The 22,334-nt window shown below is 41.3% G+C and overlaps 1 protein-coding gene across 8 annotated transcripts in view; it reads right to left on the reverse strand.

Moving 5' to 3' along the window:
- Positions 1-22,334, reverse strand: part of ADGRB1 (adhesion G protein-coupled receptor B1) — a 553,612-nt gene that overhangs the window by 217,374 nt on the left and 313,904 nt on the right. For all 8 annotated transcript variants that reach the window (XM_075581569.1, XM_075581558.1, XM_075581572.1 and 5 more), the window contains 7 exons: positions 21,152-21,253; positions 17,855-17,961; positions 15,144-15,338; positions 13,776-13,844; positions 7,737-7,845; positions 6,265-6,408; positions 45-120 (listed from right to left, as the gene is read on the reverse strand). In XM_075581569.1, the coding sequence (XP_075437684.1) occupies positions 45-120; positions 6,265-6,408; positions 7,737-7,845; positions 13,776-13,844; positions 15,144-15,338; positions 17,855-17,961; positions 21,152-21,253 (802 nt within the window). The remainder of the gene's footprint in view (positions 1-44; positions 121-6,264; positions 6,409-7,736; positions 7,846-13,775; positions 13,845-15,143; positions 15,339-17,854; positions 17,962-21,151; positions 21,254-22,334) is intronic.

A 22,334-nucleotide genomic window follows, 5' to 3' on the forward strand; every position in this document is an offset into this window, starting at 1 on the left:
TTACTTACAGTCAGAATAACCCAGTTCTCACTGGCAAACTTTACCTCTGCAGCGAGAGAAGACTCCCAAGGTTCCTGTAGAGCACCGTTCCAATGACAAAGACTGAGGAATCATCTGTATCTGGACACGAAGAAGAAAAAGAACACAGAAGGAAATCAATGCAAACAATACCAGTAAGAGAAACACCAATGTAAACTACAGCTTCAGGAGGCAATGGGAACATTTTATAGTTCACTTGGGCCCATCCATAGGCTAACAAGCTGAAATTGAGTTTTGGAGAATCTGAATAATTCATTGGCAAAGGTTAGGACAGGAAGCAGATGTAGTGAATGTAATCCACTAGAAGTGCCCAGCAGCACTGCAGAAAACTGTGGGACTTTTCACCTTGGCAGGTTCTGGTTGGGGTTTAGCTAACAGACCATACATGAGCTGATTAGAAGGTCAATGCCCCACCTGAGTGCTTCAGGCTCAAGCAACAGCTTTTCTGAAAATCAGTACAAAATTGGTAATGTCTTCCAAAAGAATACTCTGTTAATATACTTTAAGAATCGTAATTAAAGGCTAACTGGCTACGTCATTTACGACATATTGTACATAGAAGATGGACTTATCTTCATTGTCTGGTTGCTCTCTTACATATACATTAACCTCTGGAGCTTGCTATTGAAAGTTTATAGCTAATACCAGTAACTGAGGTTAAAACACCAGTGTATGCCTAAGTGGTAAAAATCCTCCCTTATAAAGAATAGTAATATTACATATTGGGTGTTTTTAGCAGCTGTATTATAACCAGGCGCCAAAAACATAGATTGTAAGCTCATCTGGACAGGGAGTCTCTGTAACAATTCCTATGTCCTGCGTACCTTGGGCTGTATTGTAATTATGAAGCGCTTTGAGTTCTGTTGGGAGAAAACCACTATATGAAATAACGTTATTATTATTATTATTATTATTATTATTATTATTATTATTATTATTATTATATTTGATATACAACAAAAAACAAAGAAGCCCAAAGCTACATCCAATGTGACAAAAGTACACAGTGAAATACCTATATACTTATATATCTCTTGAAAAAAGGATCATTTAGTTAAATCCTTTGCCAAAGTGTTATAAGCCTGCTAGCCAAATCAAGCCATGACCATTAGTAGGTTCTAACACTAAATGATTAAAATTCTTATTTACCTCTATAATTAAAGGAAGAATGATCACATTGGATCTGTCACAACCAGCTGCATACAAGACTTGGAAAATCACTTAGTGTTAGGGCCTGCTAATGGTCATGGCTTGATGTGGCTAGCAGGCTTATAACGCTTTGGCCAAAAGGTTTAACTAAATGACCCTTTATCAAGAGATATGTAGGTATTATATATATATATATTCATATATATATGGATCAAGGGACAGCACTCAGGTAAGTAAATCATAAATATTCTATATTTGATAGAAGACACAAAAAACGACGTTTCGGTCCCCCAGTGGGACCTTTATCGCACCACCTTGAGAAAGGTCCCACTGGGGGTCCGAAACGTCGTTTTTTGTGTCTTCTATCAAATATAGAATATTTATGATTTACTTACCTGCGTGCTGTCCCTTGATGTCGTGTTGCAACCGGTATCATATGGTCTCTCTCTATATATATATATATATATATATATATATATATATGCAAATACAACTGTATGCTCATCTGCATGTCTGCAACCCCGCCTTTCCCCATCATCACCCAGCATACAGCACTTCCACTGCAGCAAGGGATTCTGGGAAATTACATACAAATGAGCACACAGTGTCACTTTTTGCCTCAAAAACCATTTTTAACATGGTTCCCTATAGGCTTAAGCTTGCTGCATGGTCACAGCTTTGAGCACAGCCAGGGTTAACGTGCATACCCAGAAAACAACCCACAGACAGCTGTTTCGACCTTGATGGGTCTCATCAGTGTGGGGTTGATTTTAACTGGGTATGCATGAGAGGCTATGGGATAGGCTATACCATAATACTGAGTTAAGTTATGGTGAGTAAAAAAAGTGAAAGCTAATATGCAAATACAACTGTATGCTCATCTGCATGTCTTAGGCAGGTCAGATGAGCATACAGTTGTATTTGCATATTTGCTTTCCTGTGGAGGGTTTTTGTCACTTTTTTTACTCACCATAACTTAACTTGGTTTTTGAGGCAAAAGGTGACACTGTGTGCTCATTTGCATGTCATTTCCCAGAATCCCTTGCTGCAGTGGAAGTGCTGTATGCTGGGTGATGATGGGGAAAGGCGGGGTTGCAGACCTGCCTAAGACATGCAGATGAGCATATAGTTGTATTTGCATATTTGCTTTCCTGTGGAGGGTTTTTGTCACTTTTTTTATTCACCATAACTTAACTCAGTATTATGGTATATATATATATCAAGAGATATATAGGTATTTCACTGTGTATTTTTGTCATATTGGATGTAGCTTTGGGCTTCTTTGTTTTTTGTTATATACATTTAACCAAACACACTAGCACTCCAATTGACACTCCTATTATATATATATATATATATATATATATATATATATATATATATATATATATGGGGTTCCTTAAAGCTTGCTGTGTATCTGTGTGTTTATTATATTTTCTAATAAGACATTTTCTAACGCTACTTTACCTTCCATCTCTAAAACTCCAAGAAAACCAACAGTACCCATCCTCAAATGAAAATGTGTCAAATATAAGCCTCTGTTTGGGTACCATCAGGAAAAGAATTACACAGTTTCAAAATAATATTTTAATATAGAAATGTAGGGTTATATCATATGTTCATCTATAAAATATACATGTCTATAAATAATAAAGCATACAGAGACATTTCTTGGTCCCATAAGACAGGCTTATACTAATGTATAAATATGGGAATTATATAAAGGAGGTTGTTCAAGGTCTGACGTACAATACATTTGTTCATCTATAAATTGAGTAGGGCATAATATTATATCCCCATCCTACGGGAATACACTTATATGTATTTGTTCATATTAAATCATAATAGCACCTTCATTGGTGATGTGATTTGTTTTCTATAGCACCTTCATTTGTGTTAGTATGAAATACTACATATTTTCAGTAAATGTGTACTCTGAGTAATGATGATGACCCACATGTCACATAGCAAATGACCCCCTTTAAATTAATCTTCTGGGTTGTTTAGACTCGGATATGGAGAATTAGACACAAGAATCAGCAACATTATGGAAGCAGTGGAAAGAGGCAGCTGGCATTTACTGTAGCAGCCAGAAAAGCCAGCCTAGCAGCAGAGATAGTAGAGCTAATCACCCAAGACATTGTATTCCCGTCACAGAACTAATAGCGACCTTTCCAGTCCCTTCTGGGGTTTTTTTCCCCCTGTTTTGCTTTTACACTAAAAGCCAATTTTACTGAAATTCGGGAGTCGTTTATTTGGGCCGCTTTTACGTTTCACAAAGTTTGGGTTCCAATAAATTAACCCACAGATGAAAACACACTTGTATGGTGTGCCTGGGTTAATGATATGAAGCTTGTGGGAGAAGAGCTGGCCTTGGCATCACACTGAAGGCATAGAAGAAACAGTGAAAAGTGAGAACATTAGGCAGGGTCAGGAGAGGCGATGCTATCCTGCTGAGCGGCATCCTCAGGGTCAATTGCACAGCACATGGAGAGCTGACAACCCAAAGCAGAAGATACTCTGCACTTCAATGCAGTGAATAGGATAGTGAAGTGTGTTCAACAGCAAATAAATATAAGATAATATTGAATATGACCTTATTCTTTCCCACCGTGTATAACATATCTAGCTCTAGTAAGGTAGCCTTGTCTGTCTGATAACGGAGGAGGCGATATGTTGTTCTGTTACGTTAACAAGAGCAGTGTAAGAGAAGCAGACCACGCGTGTGGTCCCTCAGCGATGTGAGTGGATTAGAAAAGGTGGGCTGTATAAGATAAACTGTTCTCCCCAAAATAAACGCTGTGGCCCTTATCAATATGGGGTGAAGCCACTTTTCCCATGTTCATTGCCAGCAGCGGCACAGTATAAGGAGGAGGGTCCCAGCGCTGTGGGGCAAAGGATAATAATAAAGTGTGACTTTGCAGTAAGCAAAGCGCAGCGCTATACATACAATATTTGCAGGCACATTGTGTCCCTGCCCCAGATGAGCGTACAATCTGAGCATTGGTGCCTGAGGCACAGGAAGATAAAGTGACTTGCCCAAGGTCACAAGAAGAGCTGACAATAGGATTTGAACGGATGTACTGTAGGTTCAATGGCTGCAAAGACAGTGACATTAGCTACCAGCTATTCCTATAGCTAGCCTCTGAGGTAGGGGTTCTAAACGCCAGTCCTCAAGCCCCCCCCAACACGTCCGGTTCTCAGGATATTCCAGTTTCAGCACAAGTGGCTCAATCAGTCCATACTTCGGCAGAGGTGGTTCAATCAGTCCCTGCTTCGGCAGAGGTGGTTCAATCAGTCCCTGCTTCAGCACAGGTGGCTCAATCAGTCCCTGCTTCAGCACAGGTGGCTCAATCAGTCCCTGCTTCAGCACAGGTGGCTCAATCAGTCCCTACTTCAGCACAGGTGGCTCAGTCAGAGGCTCAGTCTTTGACTGAGCCTCTGATTGAGCCACCTGTGCTGAAGCTGGGATATCCTGAAAACCTGACCTGTTAGGGGGCGGGGGGGGCTTAAGGACTGTACAAACCTTCTCTGTACTAAAAAAATGCCACATTCACTTTGTTACATACAGTCTGTTATAGTTATTTCTGTACAATGAAGTAAAATGCCACTAGTCTATTTAACATGATTTAAGCTATGCTGAAAAGCTTTCCAGTGCATAGACCCAATATTACTACTACAGAGTGAAGGATCGCAGAATAGCAACGCACACTTTCATTTTCAATTATTTGGATCATGGTCTTAGGAAACTTATATTGAACTGTATATTTTGCTCCAGTGACTCCTAAAGTGGAATGAGATTTATTTTTAAAGCTTTCATTACAGAACTCACATTGGTGGCGACTTTTTGGGACTGAAACAAAAGTTGATATTCATAGTTCACAATGAAGAATATCATCAGGGGGAAAGGGGAAGAAATAAGTGTGAAAGAATAAAATTGTTTTTGGATTGAGATTTTGAGACTGCAGCTGTAATGCCGTATATGTGTAGTTTATAGCACTACTGTACTTCATTTCAATGGGGAATTCCCCCTCCATAAATGTGTACGCTGAACTGCTGAGGGGCAAGTGCCTCCCCAACAGGTCAGGTTTACAGGATATCCCAGCTTCAGCACAGGTGGCTCAATCAGAGGTGAAAGACTGAGCCTCTGATTGTGCCACCTGTGCTGAAGCAGGGACTGATTGAGCCACCTGTGCTGATTCTGGCATATCCTGAAAACCTGACCTGTTGGAGGGAGCTTGAGGACTGGAGTTGAGCACCCCTGACTTAGGCATCAGAATTAGATATGGATCTCTACAGGGCAAGCAATTATATCTAAAATCTCTAGGGAAAAAAATATGATTAAAAATATGCGGAATAACCAAGAAATGTGTCCAGCTGGGAAATGTTACCTCTTGACTTACTGTCGGTCCTTTAAGGGAAAATACGATGATTTGTATGGTGTCTGTTTCTCCTGTCTTTAATTTCAAGGTATAACCCCAAAAGTCACCTTCCCTACAGTAGTGGGATTTTCTTATGGTGTTTTGAGAGGAATAGGTTGCATATGAGGTCAAACCAGACCCGGTTATTATTGGAAGAACACACCACTGTTAAAGTAGGAGTATTTTTTAGTTGTTCATGTTTTATTGTCAAGATTGCTGTATACAGTATAAACAGCATGTTCGTGTTGAGAAACGGGGTGTAGGACATAAAGTGCTACATGAACCATCTTTAAAATTGCACATGGAAATACATTACATTTGCAAAGGATAACGTTTTTTACAGCTCCCGATTGAAAGAAACAAGCCCAAATCTAAGCCAACAGGAACATGTACAGGAGGAACACACCCGATTTCAGTATCTTGTTCAAAATAGGCAGAATATGGCAGCAACACAAAAATCCGACTCGCCACAGAGACGACCAAAAGGCCTGGCCCGATGTCTGTACATTTACATCGATGTATTGACAGAAGTGCATGTACGTTTCCCTTCTAGGGGAGATGTCAGGAATGAGTATCCAATAGAACATATCTGGAACCTTTGCTGCTTTGGGCGTTCTCTGCCTGCCTAGCCGTGGAGCGGCCTGTGCTGTATTACCTGTCAGTCCAGTTGATAGTAAGCTTTTGGAAATCGTGACCTTGTCCTCTGAGTTCCTGGCCCAATCTATCGCTCCCCTCCAGCCTTTCATTGGGAAGTTGATGTCCGTTGCACCATTGGCTGGACGCTTGTAGATACTGAGGACTTTAAACAAAAGAAGATTTACTATCCAGAAAGGGATTTTAACAATACTTTATTATTTTGTTACACCGTGCATACTAGATTTCCGGAGAGAAATGTCTACAAAATCTGTTTGTGACAGGGGCAGTGAAGGTGTCACTGCCTCCTTATCTTTAGGGAAGTGTGTTATTCAGTAAAGCTGGGTGATTCACCAAGTTTATTTTGGAAATGTCTGCACATATTTAGGGTACGTCTGCCCGTACCTTCGCCTGATCTCTTTTCTTATCCTACTTATCTACTACTCAAACGGCCTAAAGAATTCTGATCCCCTCATTTATGGGGTTGGGCAAACCATGGGGAATATGTATCAGGGAATAATTGGTGCAATAACATCATATTTAAAAAAAAACTATTGATTTAAATGATCATTTTTTCTTTAACGCATAGAGTGCAGTTTTCTGCTCCAGAATCCCCCACTTGATACTTATTCCCCAATACGTTCAGTCACTCCTGCTCAATTTGGAAACAGTGCTAATTGTGATAAATGAAATCAAAGGAAATGTTGAAGGTTTTCAATCATTTAAATACGTATACTGTACTTGTCTGATTTTTTTAACAAAGGTATGAAACCCCTTGGATTCACATTATTCAAAACATCTCTGTCTTCCTGCCTCTTCGCCACTTCATAATGACACGAGAACCCTAAGCTAAAGTCTCCATAGCATGATGTTAGATTTTTATGGATGACTTGCTATATGTGTCAGTGATTTTTATAACCATAAATGAAAGCTTATCAAGAAGAACAATGTTTAAAGAGCAAATAAGGAAGTAGAATTGTGTCGTATACAAAGATGTGGTTGTGTCAACACATTTACTGTAGCAGGGATCCATATTAAACGACACATCTATAGACCGGGGCATACTGTAGTGAATTATTAATTGCAACATTTTGTTGCGGTAATTTGTTTCTAATACACAATTACAAATTTGCAACGCAGCACAATGCAGTGCTTTCAATAGGATGCTGCATGCTCAAAGGATAAATAGTAGTTTGGGCAAGATGAGTGATTCGCTCAAGTGTTAGCTTTGAACCTCTGCCAAACAGTTCAATATAGTAATGCAGCACTTTCAATCACTGCTTAGCTGCAGAAAAGACCTATGAAGAGCTAGGCCACCTAGAACAATTCATAAACAGTGCTCATAAGCTGCCAGTGCAACCCAGTGGCCAAAAGGAGCACTGCGAACGTCAACAACTGTTTCTGTGTTTCATATACTGTAGCTGAATTCCATATATAAAGTGGGAAAGAGCTTCTGGATGGAACGGCACATTATTCACAGCACTGAAAACCTACCCAGGTTGTCTGCCACTTGGTAAGAGTCTCTGAAATCCTTCATCCGAAACCCAATGACTTCAATGAAATCTTCAACGAGTTTGAACAGTTCTTTGATGTTTAGTCCCATCTGTGGATCGGAGGTTCCAAAAGTAAAGATTGAAAAACTATAATATTTGCTGGCATGTTCTTTCTCGATCTTAATAATTACAGGGGTGGCCATGATGAACTCCCCTAGGGAAATCAAAGCAATCTTATAATTGCATCTTTAAATGTGCCACGGGACATCCTCTTCTGTAATTATTTCCCCCAATACCTTTTTTTTACTCCTCTAGAAAACAAAATAACACCCATACAGGTGTGATTCTATTATGTGTACCTGTCTATTACAGTATACCCCTATATTCCCCTTCATTTCTGTACCCTATAAAACGATGAACAATTTTCAATAAGCCCATTAAAATGTCCAGTCTTTTGTACGATCACTTTGTCAGTCCATCAAGACACATGTTTGTGGACATTCAGAGTCCTCAATATTTGAGGCAACTGTTCTTTTCCCCCTTCAAATGGTTTTTAAATAATATGCTTCCACAGAACCGTCAAGAGGGTGTTGTAATAATAAGCATAGAAGCAGAAAGCATCAAATTAGACTTTATCTGTTTTTTCCCCCTGAAATGTCCTGTTGTCTTGACAACCCAGCAGAGACTCTCAGCTTCAGCTGTTTGTAAGGAGGGTAATAATAATAAAACTGTGAAAAGAGCAATCATGATAGCTTAAATTTTGTGATATAATCACACAGGGATGCAGGTTTCATTATTTTCATAAGAGAAAATACTCTCGTCCTTTGTTCACAGCACAAGTACATTGCGTGACATACAACACCAGCTCAATAATACATGATGAATATGCGCTTTGCAACACATGGTTAGATTATTAGAGACATTATTTTGTTGCATAAACAAAGACGACAATTATTTATTAGAAAAAAACCTAAGGAAAAATAATTGCCGTCCATCACAATGTATAGTTGCACATTGTACTTCCAAGTTCTGGGAGCAGTATAGGTCCAGGAGAAGAGCAGGCTGCAGGTTGGAATAGCCAACATTAGAAATCCTTATAAATGAAACTGAAGAGTTTAGAACTTCAACAAGAAGCCTATAGAGGCTTGGAAAGCTCTGTGTCTGCCGCCTGTGTCTGCCGCCTGTGTCTGCCACCTCTGTGTCTGCCCCCTGTGTCTGCCGCACTGTGTCTGCTGTCTGTGGCAACCGCTCTGTGTCTGCCGCTCTGTGTCTGCTGCTCTGTGTCTGCCCCCTGTGTCTGCCGCACTGTGTCTGCTGTCTGTGGCAACCGCTCTGTGTCTGCCGCTCTGTGTCTGCTGCTCTGTGTCTGCCGCTCTGTGTCTGCCGCTCTGTGTCTGCCGCTCTGTGTCTGCCGCCTGTGCCTGCCACCTGTGCCTGCCACCTGTGTCTGGAGCCTGTGTATGGCGCCTGTGGCAGCCACTCTGTGTCTGCCGCTCTGTGTCTGCAGCCTGTGTCTGCCGCTCTGTGTCTGCCGCTCTGTGTCTGCCGCTCTGTGTCTGCCGCTCTGTGTCTGCCGCTCTGTGTCTGCCGCTCTGTGTCTGCCGCCTGTGCCTGCCACCTGTGCCTGCCACCTGTGTCTTGCGCCTGTGTATGGCGCCTGTGGCAGCCACTCTGTGTCTGCCGCTCTGTGTCTGCAGCCTGTGTCTGTCGCTCTGTGTCTGCCGCTCTGTGTCTGCCGCTCTGTGTCTGCCGCTCTGTGTCTGCCGCTCTGTGTCTGCCGCCTGTGCCTGGCGCCTGTGCCTGGCGCCTGTGCCTGCCGCCTGTGTCTGGCGCCTGTGTCTGGCGCCTGTGGCAGCCACTCTGTGTCTGCCGCCTTGTCTGCCACCTGTGTCTGGCGCCTGTGTCTGCCGCTCTGTGTCTGCTGCCTGTGGCTGCCGCTCTGTGTCTGCCGCCTGTGTCTGCCGCCTGTGTAAGCCGCCCTGCTTCCCCTTCAGGCGCGTTACCATGGTAACGCGACATCATGACGTAGCATGTTGCGGTTGCCATGGCAACGAGACGCCGTTTGTGACGTCCGTGGCATCATTTGACCCTCGATTTTGAAGGAGAAGCAGGGCTGCAGAACGGAGGTGGCTGGCACAGGTAAGTAAGTCCCTTCCCATTATGTCCGATGCAAATTGGGGCGGACATTTTTGCCGCCCCAAATGTTGCCGTCTTAGGCCCGGGCCTAATGGATAATCTGACGCTGTCTCAACAAAAGACATTGGTGCCCAATGCTACATCCAATGAACATATATGGTAATAAGTATAAAGTGACATACTTCAATAATAATATTTTCTTGGTTATTTAGTTAAACTGCCTGAATACTACAGTATAATATCATGGTACTGAATGAAGAACACTAATGCTGGTCCACTGAAGGGTATCACAACCTGCATTGAATCTGCTGGCACATTGAAATAAATATTGTTGCTTTTTTAAGTGAAATACATCTTCAGATTTATCCAATGTTCTCATCATTTGGAATAAAATATCCATCAAATATTGCAGTGTTTTTCAACCCCTAATCACAGTGCTCGGGTGCTGAGACACCCCCACAGCAAGCCAGGCAGGGACAGAAGACACAGGACAGAGACAAACTAAGTTACAGGAAACAGAGGGGGCAGAGAGTCACAGGAGGCAGAGGGGGCAGAGAGTCACAGGAGGCAGAGGGGGCAGAGAGTCACAGGAGACAGAGGGGGCAGAGAGTCACAGGAAAGAGAGGGGGCAGAGAGTCACAGGGGGCAGAGGATGCAGAGAGTCACAGGAGACAGAGGGGGCAGTGGGGCAGAGAGTCACAGGAGACAGAGGGGGCAGAGAGTCACAGGAAATAGAGGGGGCAGAGAGTCACAGGGGTCAGAGGACGCAGAGAGTCACAGGAGACAGAGGGGGCAGTGGGGCAGAGAGTCACAGGAGACAGAGGGGGCAGAGAGTCACAGGAGGCAGAGGGGGCAGAGAGTTACAGGAGGCAGAGGGGGCAGAGAGTTACAGGAGGCAGAGGTGGCAGAGAGTCACAGGCGGCAGAGAGTCACAGGCGGCAGAGAGTCACAGGGGGCAGAGAGTCACAGGAGACAGAGGGGGACAGAGACAGTCAAAGAAGACACACACACACACACACAACAGAGCAAACACACACACACACACCAGGCTCCTGACACCAGCTTCTCATTGACTGCATTACCAGCAGCAGCCACTCAGGGTGGAGGAACATGCACCGACCCCTAGTAGCTGCCCTGCTTCCTCCCTGCTCTGGAAGATTGGGGGAAATCCTGCGGCCCTTTTCGATCCTCTCAGGGAACCCCCAGGGTGCAACAGAACCCCAGTTGAGAAACACTGAACGATTGCACGCATTTTGTTATTGATACATTGTTTAGGTTTGGTATTGTGCAGAGTGGTAAGTACTACAGTACATGTACCAGGAAACGAATGAAATGGGCAGATTTCAGTGTGGTGGAACATTTCTAACATTGGAAAACGCAACAAGTAACATTGTTACGTGTATGTTTACTTGTTCCTGCATTCCCTCCTCTCCCTTTCAGTAATTTCCTTCATTTCCTTCAAATACACATATTACATTGTAATTTACTTTCAACCATTTATAGCCATAACACTAACAATGGTTAAATAATATATTTAGATTTGTTTTTTTTTTTAAATAAAAAAAATCTATAACATTTAGAAAAAATGTCTTGCTCTACATTTTAAATATTCCTTTAACCTTTTACCTGCTGCAACTTTCTTATCCCACTTTTTCTTTTTTTATTTAGCTTTCTCTCTCCTTATCTTTCCACTCTATCATTTTCAACCCTTCCAAATGATCTTACTTTAAAGAAGAAAAAACATGGGAAAAGCACATAGTAACGAACTAAATAGCGTGTCACATTGGATGTGAATTGGGCTTCTTTGTTTATTCTTGTAAATTTGACGTCACTTTTCCAGTAGAACTCCAATTGACACATACATCTACACATATATAGAGCTGTGGGTCTTGGTTTTGAGCTTGCTAAGATTGTGTTTGTCTGCTTCCAATGTAGGTGACTAAATGTGTCAACTTGAATAATAACAGAAAACTAATTGGAGCTTTTAGAGAGAGCTTCCATCGTTGAGTGGGACACCAACACGTGAATACATCTGAACATATTGGATTTTGCTATTTTATATTGTCACGCTAAACTTTTTTTTTTTTTTTTCTGTCTAAAAACAAAAATAAAAACATACAGGAGTAATAGTCATTTATGGAGTTTTATCAAGTGAGTTTTTTCCCTGATGCTGGTCTTACTCTAGCATCTGGGACTAAAGGAGCAGCTCAATGAGTAAAGACACTGACTGTAAACAATGATACAGCGTTTGAATCAGGGGGACCTGGTTCAGTTCCCATTGTCTGATCCTCGTGACCTTGGGCAACCCATGTTATCCCCTTATGCATCAGTCACCAAAAACTCTGAAGGCTCAGCGGGGAGAGTGTCTGTAAAAAGCATTTGTACAATGCTACTTAACGTCCACTCAATTGTGAAGCGCTATGCGTCCCGTTGGGAGAAAATCGCTATATGAAATAAAGTTATTTATCTGCTGATTGATGATCTGACCTCTAACATCTGCCGAATGTTTATATTGTGAAAAAGTGTACTGAGAATTTGATTCATCCAGATGTGGCCCGAAGTTTCCTCGGGAGCAGGCTTAGCTCTCCCAGTAACCTCTGCAAATGTAACGCTCAATTCCCTACCCCAGGATTGAAAGCCTGCAGCCAAACAGCAGTCTGGAGGAATCTTAGCTGGGCTATATCTATAAATAAGTGTAATATAAAGTGTCAGTTTTATTATGAGAGCTACAACATGTGTACAGTTTTCACTCTTTCACACTTTATTTTATCACTCAGTCAAAGACTGAGCCTCTGATTGAGCCACCTGTGCTGAAGCAGGGATTGATTGAGCTTCCTGTGCTGAAGAAGGGACTGATTGAGCCACCTGTGCTGAAGCTGGGATATCCTTAAAACCTGAGCTGTTGGAGGCTCTTGAGGACTGGATTTGAGAGCCCTGCCATAAAGCATCTTACGTGCCATTAACTAGGTACCACAGTGATGTGCCACAGTGATGTACCACAGTGATGTTCCACAGTGATGTACCACAGTGATGTACCACAGTGATGTGCCACAGAGATGTGCCACAGAGATGTGCCACAGTGATGTGCCACAGTGATGTGCCACAGTGATGTGCCACAGTGATGTGCCACAGTGATGTACCAAAGTGATGTACCACAGTGATGTGCCACAGTGATGTACCACAGTGATGTACCACAGTAATGTGCCACAGTGATGTACCACAGTGATGTGCCACAGTGATGTGCCACAGTGATGTGCCACAGTGATGTGCCACAGTGATGAGGATGGGGCTTGTTTTGTGATTTCTGTGCAGGTTTTATAAACTTTTTATAAAGACTTTTTGACTAAAAGATTGTTTTCCGTATATTAGGGAACATAAGTATGCTATTTAAAAAAGAAATCCAACTTTTAAAACTTGAGCAAAGACAATTTAAAATGCTCTACTGAAATTGTAATACACACAATTGGATTTGAAATGTCCCTCGCCTAATCCAAAAGGCAACAGAGCAAAACCAAATCATGTTCCCCTTCTTACTGCAATGTCTTCTCTTGTTTATCTCTTACAGCAGGGTTTCCCAACTTCAGTCCTCCAGCCCCCGCCCCTCCCAACAGGTGAGGGTTTCAAGATATTAAAGCTTCAGCACAGGTGGCTCAATCAGAGGCGCAGTCTTTGATTGAGCCACCTGTGCTGAAGCAGGGGTTGATTGAGCAACCTTTGCTGAAGCAGGGACTGATTGAGCCCCCTGTGCTGACGCTGGGACTAAGTGAGCAACCTGTGCTGAAGCTGGGATATCCTTAAAACCTGACCTGTTGGGGGGTATTCAGGACTGGAGTTGAGAAACCCCCTGCCTTACTGCATCTTACAGAAAGCAGGAGGTCCTCATATACATGTATATGTTTCATACCGTTTGAGCTTCGTCCCACTTGTCTCTGTTCTCTTCTAGCAGCAAGTTGCTGATGATCTGTACAAAGTTCTTCAGAGAGAATAAAAGAGAGTCAGGATTTCCAAGGCAAATTAGCATACGGACAGATTGCTACCTAGATGACTTGTGAAGAACATGATGCTGCTCACACTAACTAGCTACTTGCATCTCTTGATGTTGTTCAACACATTTCTTCCCACCTCTCACACTATAGCAGATTTAACATTTAATACATAGATACATACCCGTGAGGTATAGAACACTTGGCACGTTCGATCTGTCCATGTTCTCGTGTTGATACCTCTTGATATTTAGTTTAATTACCTCTTTCCTAATCATTAACTTTGCTTGTGCCTACACAACATATGTTTTGAGCCTCACTACCATATATGTTTTCTGTGTCTCCACTGGTAGACTGTTTCATAAAAGGGGTTTAATGTGCCAAGGAATCCAACGTTTCGGCAGTAAAACTGCCTTTCTCAAGGTGTGGGCTACCAAATACAAGGGAACAGCAAATATATATACACACAGTATTACTGCCGAAACGTTGGATTCCTTGGCACATTAAACCCCTTTTCATTTGATGATTAAGACCGTGTGTCTGATTCTTCTTATTCACTGGATCTATTTGGGACATCAGGAGCTCCCCAGAACCAGCGCACGGCGATTAAGTACCCCACTTTCACCCTTTTTGTTTGAGTGCGTGCACTACCTTGATTCCAGACTGTTTCATAAACCCATTAACCTCAATAGAAGCGCTTTTCCTAAGGCTTCAAACTCCGATTCCTTGGAAAACATTAAACTGCTATGCTTGGTTTATATCCCACATCAATTAGTTCTCCCTGAGTGTACACATAATCTTCCGTTTTTAACCATTTTCATGTGAACTCTTCACTCTTAATTGATCTTCTCTTGAATGCCTCAGCGATGGTTATGGGATCTCCAAAACTGAACACAGAATTCAAGATTAGGTCTTATTAATGCCATTCACTTTGCTCAGACACTTAGTTTAAGGAGTTAGAACTCCAACATCAATGTCCAATTCTGTGGTTTTATTATTAATCAGTTGTATATATATATATATATATATATATATATATATATATATATATATATATATATATATATATATATATATATATATATCCCTTTATAATGTTTTGTATAACCTAGTGATTTTAGCTTAACATAATGTTACATGCATGGTTTCTTCCCCTATTTATAATAGAATTAGAGCAGTTTCATTACAGATGTAATGTATGTGTTTGTCTTGGGAATAGTGCAGGAAGGCACAGTCTTTGTGAAAACAAAGGTAGTTACATTAGAATTACACACATTGATGGCACCAACCTGAACATCTCCAGCAGTGGGACTGTAGTAGGCCCTGCGAAAAATCTCTGTCATGTTCCTTAAAGTGTCCACAGTGGACAATAAGTCCCCACTATAACTGGCTCCATCCTGAGTGATATCCACCAGGTTCTGGATCACCCCTGATACTCCTTCTCCAACCAGCCCTCGCTGAGCTTTAGCGAGATGATCCCTTATCTGCAATAAACCAAACAGTCGAAATGAATCCCCTAATATACTGTATTTGTTTAAATCAATCCAAAATCTTGAGTGTCAACCTCTTTACTCTTCAGTGGGTGAAATACATTTTCCTACAGATGTGGGTCAAATTGGTCACAGTGGGAGGTTTCAGAATTCAGACTGAAATCTTCCCTTCTGGTAAACTTTCACAGCTAAGTTTAGGGACAAGTTACAATGTAAATGATCCAACTACACACTAGAGATGTGCAAAGTAGTCCTGGATTGTATCCTGGATTTTAATGCAACTGTTTACAGAACTTCCCTGTGCTGTGGTAGATTTTAGCCCCACTCATTGGAGTGAAGCTGAAGTCTTCACCAGCAAGGGAAAGGTGGCTGTACAGATTATTGTGTGGGGCCTTGTGTTGCTCCGGTAAAAGCCTTTTTATAAACTGCCAATTTTTATTATATTATTTTACATTGCTGAAAAAATTTAGACCATTGTCAGGATTCCTAAATGTTTTGAGCAGTGATGAGTATAGTGGAAACACAGACCCCGCCCCCCTCCCCACAAACGTCTGTGATCCAGACTAATTTTAGCGTGCGGATCACACCTGCGTGCCAGGATTGAACAGAAAATTAGATAAAACCTTTTTGTTTTCTTTTTGACTTGGAGCATCTCCTCCTTCCTAGAAGGCTGCCCTTCCCATCCTCTGCTGCCACCAGCAGGTCAAGGGAGTGTTGGAATGTTTGAGGCTGGCACGGAGAGATAAACTGTCTGTTTGTATAAATATATATATTGCCGCCTTTTCCCCCACATAACTTAAAAGGTGGATGGAAAACCTACCCAGCCTTGAAAATTGCAAAGCCAGTTCAACCAACCTCACACTGATGAGACCCATTAAGGTCGAAACATGTCTGTGAGTGGTATCATTTCTCGGCCTTTTGGCTAAGATCAAGTGTAGTGTCTATCCTACCTGTGGCAGGAGTAGGATGGACAGTGGCACACATTTGATCCTCTGGCTTGGTCAAGAGGTGGGATGAGCCCAAGATTTCTTGGATTCATGCACCCCGGCATGAGAAGTCACAGGGGGGAGTTCTTAGTACATTACTGTCTGTGTGAGGCTCACAGTGGGCAAGGTTATGCCCTTTCGCAACTACACAATGGTACGTGGAACAGTTCCCAGCATTGGACCTTTGATTCTACGGATTTACTTCCCTCATTTCTGGGCCTTCTGGCTAAGGGGGAACAGAATTTTTTTACTCGCCCAGCCCATCAGGGCTGGGCTGCTCCGGCAAAGACACACAGCACTTCGTGTCCTGCTTTGGTTGCTGTAGCAGGGCACCCACTTTACACATAGCACTTACTTTGTGTATGTGTGTACAGAGGAGATGCAGTTATGCATGGCTAGTCACCGTCTCTCTTCGGAGAGAAAACGACCTGGGTCCGGCCGGCCGACAACAAAAGTCTTGGACTTTCTTGAGGGCCTTCCGGCAGAAGGAAAGAAGAGGAGCATGTCCAGAACCCTGATGGAGGACTGCATCAAGATACCCTCAGACCTCACAGGCCATCAGGCTGAAAATCCTTGGAAGCAGTAACAAGAAGTGTTGGACTTCGGGAAGACAGTCTCAAGCAAGAGCACCCAAGCCGCTGAAGCAGCTTGAATTCACGGGGGAGGGAATTAAAAAATAAAAAAAAGCAGTCTATAAGTGGTTTGACAGGCTTTGCATCTAAACCCATGCTGTGCTTAAAAGCTGTGTGAACAGCAGAGCATTTGCTTATAAGGGTTACATGAAAAAATGGATTTCAGGCAAAAGTTGACACATTGTGTGCCCATTTGCATGTCATTACCCATTTGCTGCAGTGGAAGCACTGTATGCTAGGTGATAATCGTGAAAGACAGGGTTGCAGACCTGTCTAAGACATGTGAATGTGCTCACAAGTGATATTCTACAGTATGTATATATATATATATATATATATATATATATATATATATATATATATATATATATAGTTTACACTTTCCCGTCTTTATATACTAGAAAGCTCTGTCTCTTTACTAGGAAGGAAAGAAGTTCCCCTAAGGATCTACAGCCAACAGTATGTGCAATGTCTATGTTTATTTTTCTAGCACTGAAGCTTTCAGATTGTTTTTGTTGCGACAGAACATACTGTTCTTAAATGGAAAACGTACAAGTGTTCAGATATGTATGCTTCCTGTCAATACCACATTCGAGAGCTTCAATTTCTTTGAACACAAGTACTAAATGTACATACAGACAATGCACGAAGGTGAGCAAATGAGCAGAATTGCAGAGCAGCTTGCTACGAAGATAATAATACAAAATCACAAAGCACTTACACCATTCTATTTCCCAGATGGCTTGTATGTGGAAAGAGGGTTAGAGATACCCCCCAACCTATATTATCGTATAATGAAAAGCGCTTCAGATTTTATGGAAAAAGTAAAAGGACAAATTGAATTAAAGTACAATAATAAGCCTGCATTGAAATGCCAAACATTTGCTCTTACCAGCTGCTGAATGTTCCTGTAGTCAAGGGAGACGCACTTGATGTAGGTTGGCGTCTCCCAGAAAGCTTCACCCTCGTCGTCTAAAACACACTTTCGAAGGATAAGCCCTAAAAAGGGAAGAATAAGACAACCTGAGAATAGGCATTATGGCCAAAGTTTAAGTGATATTTAATCTCTCGTTGTGCTTTAAAATAGCTGGGCGTTTTCTTCCGTCTGTATAGTACTTTGCATTCTTCTATGGTGCTAAAGGTTTTGTGAAAGCGATATGCTGTATCTTACATTTCATTACGCATAGATCACATGGTGTAGGAGGTTATTACTAACCATTCATCTAACCTTCTTTATGTGGTATTGTAGGCTACTACACACTTACTTTGTTGTTTTATTTTAACTTCAATTATTACATTTTTGCAAGTAAAGTAACCCCAATTATGTGAAGGAGCTTTGCCTTTTTCTCTAAGGTGATCTCTCTCTCTCTCTCTCTCTCTCTCTCTCTCTCTCTCTCTCTCTCTCTCTCTCTCTCTCTCTCTCTCTCTCTCTCTCTCTCTCTCTCTCTCTCTCTATATATATATATATATATTTAGCTAGATAAATTGATATCTATATACGGTGTATCTATTTCTATATGGGAAAGAGAGGGGGTGGAGACGGGCAGATTGGGGGGAGGTTCAAAGAGGGAGAGGTACAGTATGGTGATGTCTTATGTTCCATCTACTATATATAATTTTACTACATACATAAGAATATATATATATATATATATATATTAGTTAGATACATTGATATCTATATACTGTGTATCTATATCTATATGAGAGAGAGGGGGGAGAGAGGGAGATGGGGGGAGGGATAGAGAGAAATTGGGAGGGATAGAGAGAGATTGGGAGGGATAGAGAGAGATAGGGAGGGATAGAGAGGGAGAAGTATGGTGATGTCTTATGTTCCACCTATATCATTTTTCTACATACATAAGAACATATAATGTCAGTACTGTATGAAGCAATGCAATATAATGCTTTTATCATGCAGGAGGTAATATGAGTCATAATTACTAAGTGGTCTTAAGCCAAAAGGCAACCTGTTATGCTATAAGGCACTTTTTGGCCCATTCACTTAACTAATGACTTTTAGTAGCACCACTAAATAAACAGGGGACCATGGATATGAAGCAATATTTTAAAAAAATGTGTGTTTTTATGTGAGAAGCAGCATGTGAAGACAGAGCACAGCCAGCAGGATCCAACTTCCATCTAAAAGAATAGGAAAAACATCCAGGCAACTCCAAAATAGCAATGATTGATCAAATTTATTGCAGGCTAGTATACAATAAATGGACTACATGAACGCACCTACGCGTTTCATGCAACAGCACTTTATCAAGGTGTCTGTATGTGCCAATCTATCAATAGATAGATAAGAAGAAAAGGACTGGAGCACTCAGACAATAACCAAATGAGAAAGCTTATAGTAAGGAGCTTAACAATGGGTCAGATCGGCCTGAAATGTGACCCTATTTTTCTTATTTTTATATTTGATGGATTAAATAAAGAAATATTTTATTTATCTTCATCTGTGAGTGCCGTGAACCCCCTACTCCTTTATATATATATATTTTTTTTATATATAACTTTTTTTATATGTAATAACCATAGTTCATAGTATCATTTAGGCTGAAAAACAGAGGTTTTGAGCACTGAGTGTGAAAATTAAGGGAGTTATTCATCAAGGTCTATAATGGGTTAATGCACTCAAGCGGGCATCAGCTCATATTGAAGTCAATGGGGTTAGCACCTGTAATGGAGCTTGATGATTCTGGCAGTAAGTGGTGAAAGATAATGGTTCGTGGACTGGCGCAAGCACTGGATGAGAGGAATGATGATTGAGAAAGTAATGGGAAGACCTGTATTCTCAGACCTACCAGTCCGAATTGCAAGCAAACACAGATGTAGTAAGCCTAACAGTCTTCGGTGCCACTGCCGTGAGCGATCACACGGCCGCGAGGGGCGTGGCACCAAAGGATTAGCTCTGCGGGAGTCCCATTCAGAAGCATGAACCCTCCGCAGCTGAATCGCGGCAGATGCTGTCCCAGGTGCTGCCGACATTTGTTTGTTCATCCGCGATGCCAAGGACAGTAAGTCTTACTACATCTGCATGTGCTGCAAACTGTGGATTGGTTTAATAGTTAAAAGACAATGTAAAGAATATCATAGAAAAAGAAAGATGGAACCACATTTTACACTGACTGTGATACACCATCTAATGAGAATAAAGAACTGGAACGCAATCATTTCATATATATATATATATATATATATATATATATACAGTGTTCGACAAACCTATACATTTGCACGCCCCGGGCGAGTGGATTTAACATCGTGGCGAGCTCCTATTGGCCCAAGCAGCAAACGTGTGGTACTAGGTGGCGAGTAGATTTTTTTGTTCGGCGAGTAGATTTTTTGGTGATTTGTCGACCACTGTATATATATATACATATATATATATATATATATATATATATATATATATATATATATATATATATATATATATATATATATATATATATTTATGTTTCTGTGCATAAGTCTGTAACTCAAACTTTAAATTACCCAAAGAGAGCATGAGCCAGTGGGAAGCATACTAATATTATTTTTTAGCAGGGGAAGGAATCTGGCGCCACAGTCAGTGACTGAGTCGGAGGTACTTCCGGTTTGAATGAATGGTGTAGCCTGTGTTCCATTGTGCGCTGAATAAAGATTTTTCATTCAAACCGGAAGTGCCTCCGACTCAGTCACTGGCTGTGGCGCCGGATTCCTTCCCCTGCCTGCCATACACACAGAAGGCTGCACGCCTGGATCAGAGTACAGAGGAAGACAGGACCGAGGTCTGGAAGTGAGCTTTTCATAGGTGAGGTTAACCTTCCCAAGCTCTGACCTCATTTTTGGTCTTATTCAACTCCCTGTTTCTTTTCATGTGACATATTGACACTATTAGTGCTGGATGACGGCTTGAGCGCAGGACAGTTTCCTACTTTAATATTATTTTTTTGTTCACAGGGAATTATGTAATGGATGATTACAAAAACAATCCTGTACTCTATTACTTATACTGCTCCCAACACAAGTCAAAATGAACCCTTCCATCTTACCATTTAATGAGTTTACCCAAGGTCTCATACAAGATTTGAGATGTGGCTAATATGTAAATAAGGCAAATCTATCTGAATAATCCCACCCTTGAAGACAAATGTGTAAAAGGTCACCAGGACAGAAGAAATGTTGACTCCGTCATTACCTGTGGCATTTTGAGGGCATCGAACTGCAGCCGTTTCCCCCGAGGGGGTTTCTTGCCAAATTAGAGAAGCAAAATTTTCCTCTGGACAAATCTCATGTGGTTCTGAAAAGACAGAGGGGTCTTTTGTTAAAAGTGAAATATATTTGCCAATATATTTTTAAGATTTCGAGTATCTACTGCAGCTCTTTTCCAGGAGTAATATAGGAGTGATGATTCAACTCTTATTAGCAAAGAATTGTGCCAGAGGGAAGAAACAAATTAAAAAAAAACCTGTTAAAATTAAGCCAGCTTGTGTCATCTGCTCATGATTAAACATGTCTGGGAAGAGAGTCATTACCAACTCTTTCTTGCAGTTACTTATATTAATCTACTTATTAGTTAAATACTAGACACACATCAAAGTAAAGCCAGATCCTGATCTAAAACCTGTATTGAGTCAGAGTATGCAAACCAAAATAGATATATCTGGTCTAAGATCAGATCAAGTGCAATGGACATCAGTGTCTGTGATCAATTCCTTTAATGACACAATTTCTTATTCTTTTTTTCCCCCACTATGAAACATACGACCAAACTGAATTATTCTACAAGAAGGAAGCTCTTGCTTGACTTTGAACAATTCAGAAGGCTCTTCTCAGCATACATTGATTCAAGTAATGCTATTTTTTAAACAATAAACAGGTACATTATCACAAGAAAAGAAATGATGGATAACGGTTCCTGTCTACTAAGTGGTGACATTCTATAATGCAGCTTTGCCGGAAGACCCCTCATGACTCATGCAATTGAAATGTTTGTAAGGTGTCTTCTGGTGCTGTCTTAGATTTTACAGTAGCACTGCTTAGTCAATCTGTACCCAAATCTCAAAAGGATCATAATGATCTTTGTATGCTCCGTTCTTTTCCTCCGACAGTACATTGAATCTCCAACCTATCCAATTCTGTTGATGGTGTGAAGGACACAGCCAATAATAAATGAACTACAAGGAGAATCAGTCCTGACTGGATAGCAGCAATCTAGAGTGTACTGTTACCAGGATGTTTTTTTTTTAGCTAATTCTATTACAGTTTCATTTATACCCACAATTAGTCGTGATATACTGTACCGTACAGAACATTATTTCCACAAAAGCTTCACAAGCGCTACTAATTTGTGGGAACTAAGACATACTATAGCAACTAAC

The sequence above is a fragment of the Ascaphus truei genome, chromosome 2 (genome assembly GCF_040206685.1).
Source record: "Ascaphus truei isolate aAscTru1 chromosome 2, aAscTru1.hap1, whole genome shotgun sequence".
Classification (NCBI taxonomy): Eukaryota; Metazoa; Chordata; class Amphibia; order Anura; family Ascaphidae; genus Ascaphus; species Ascaphus truei.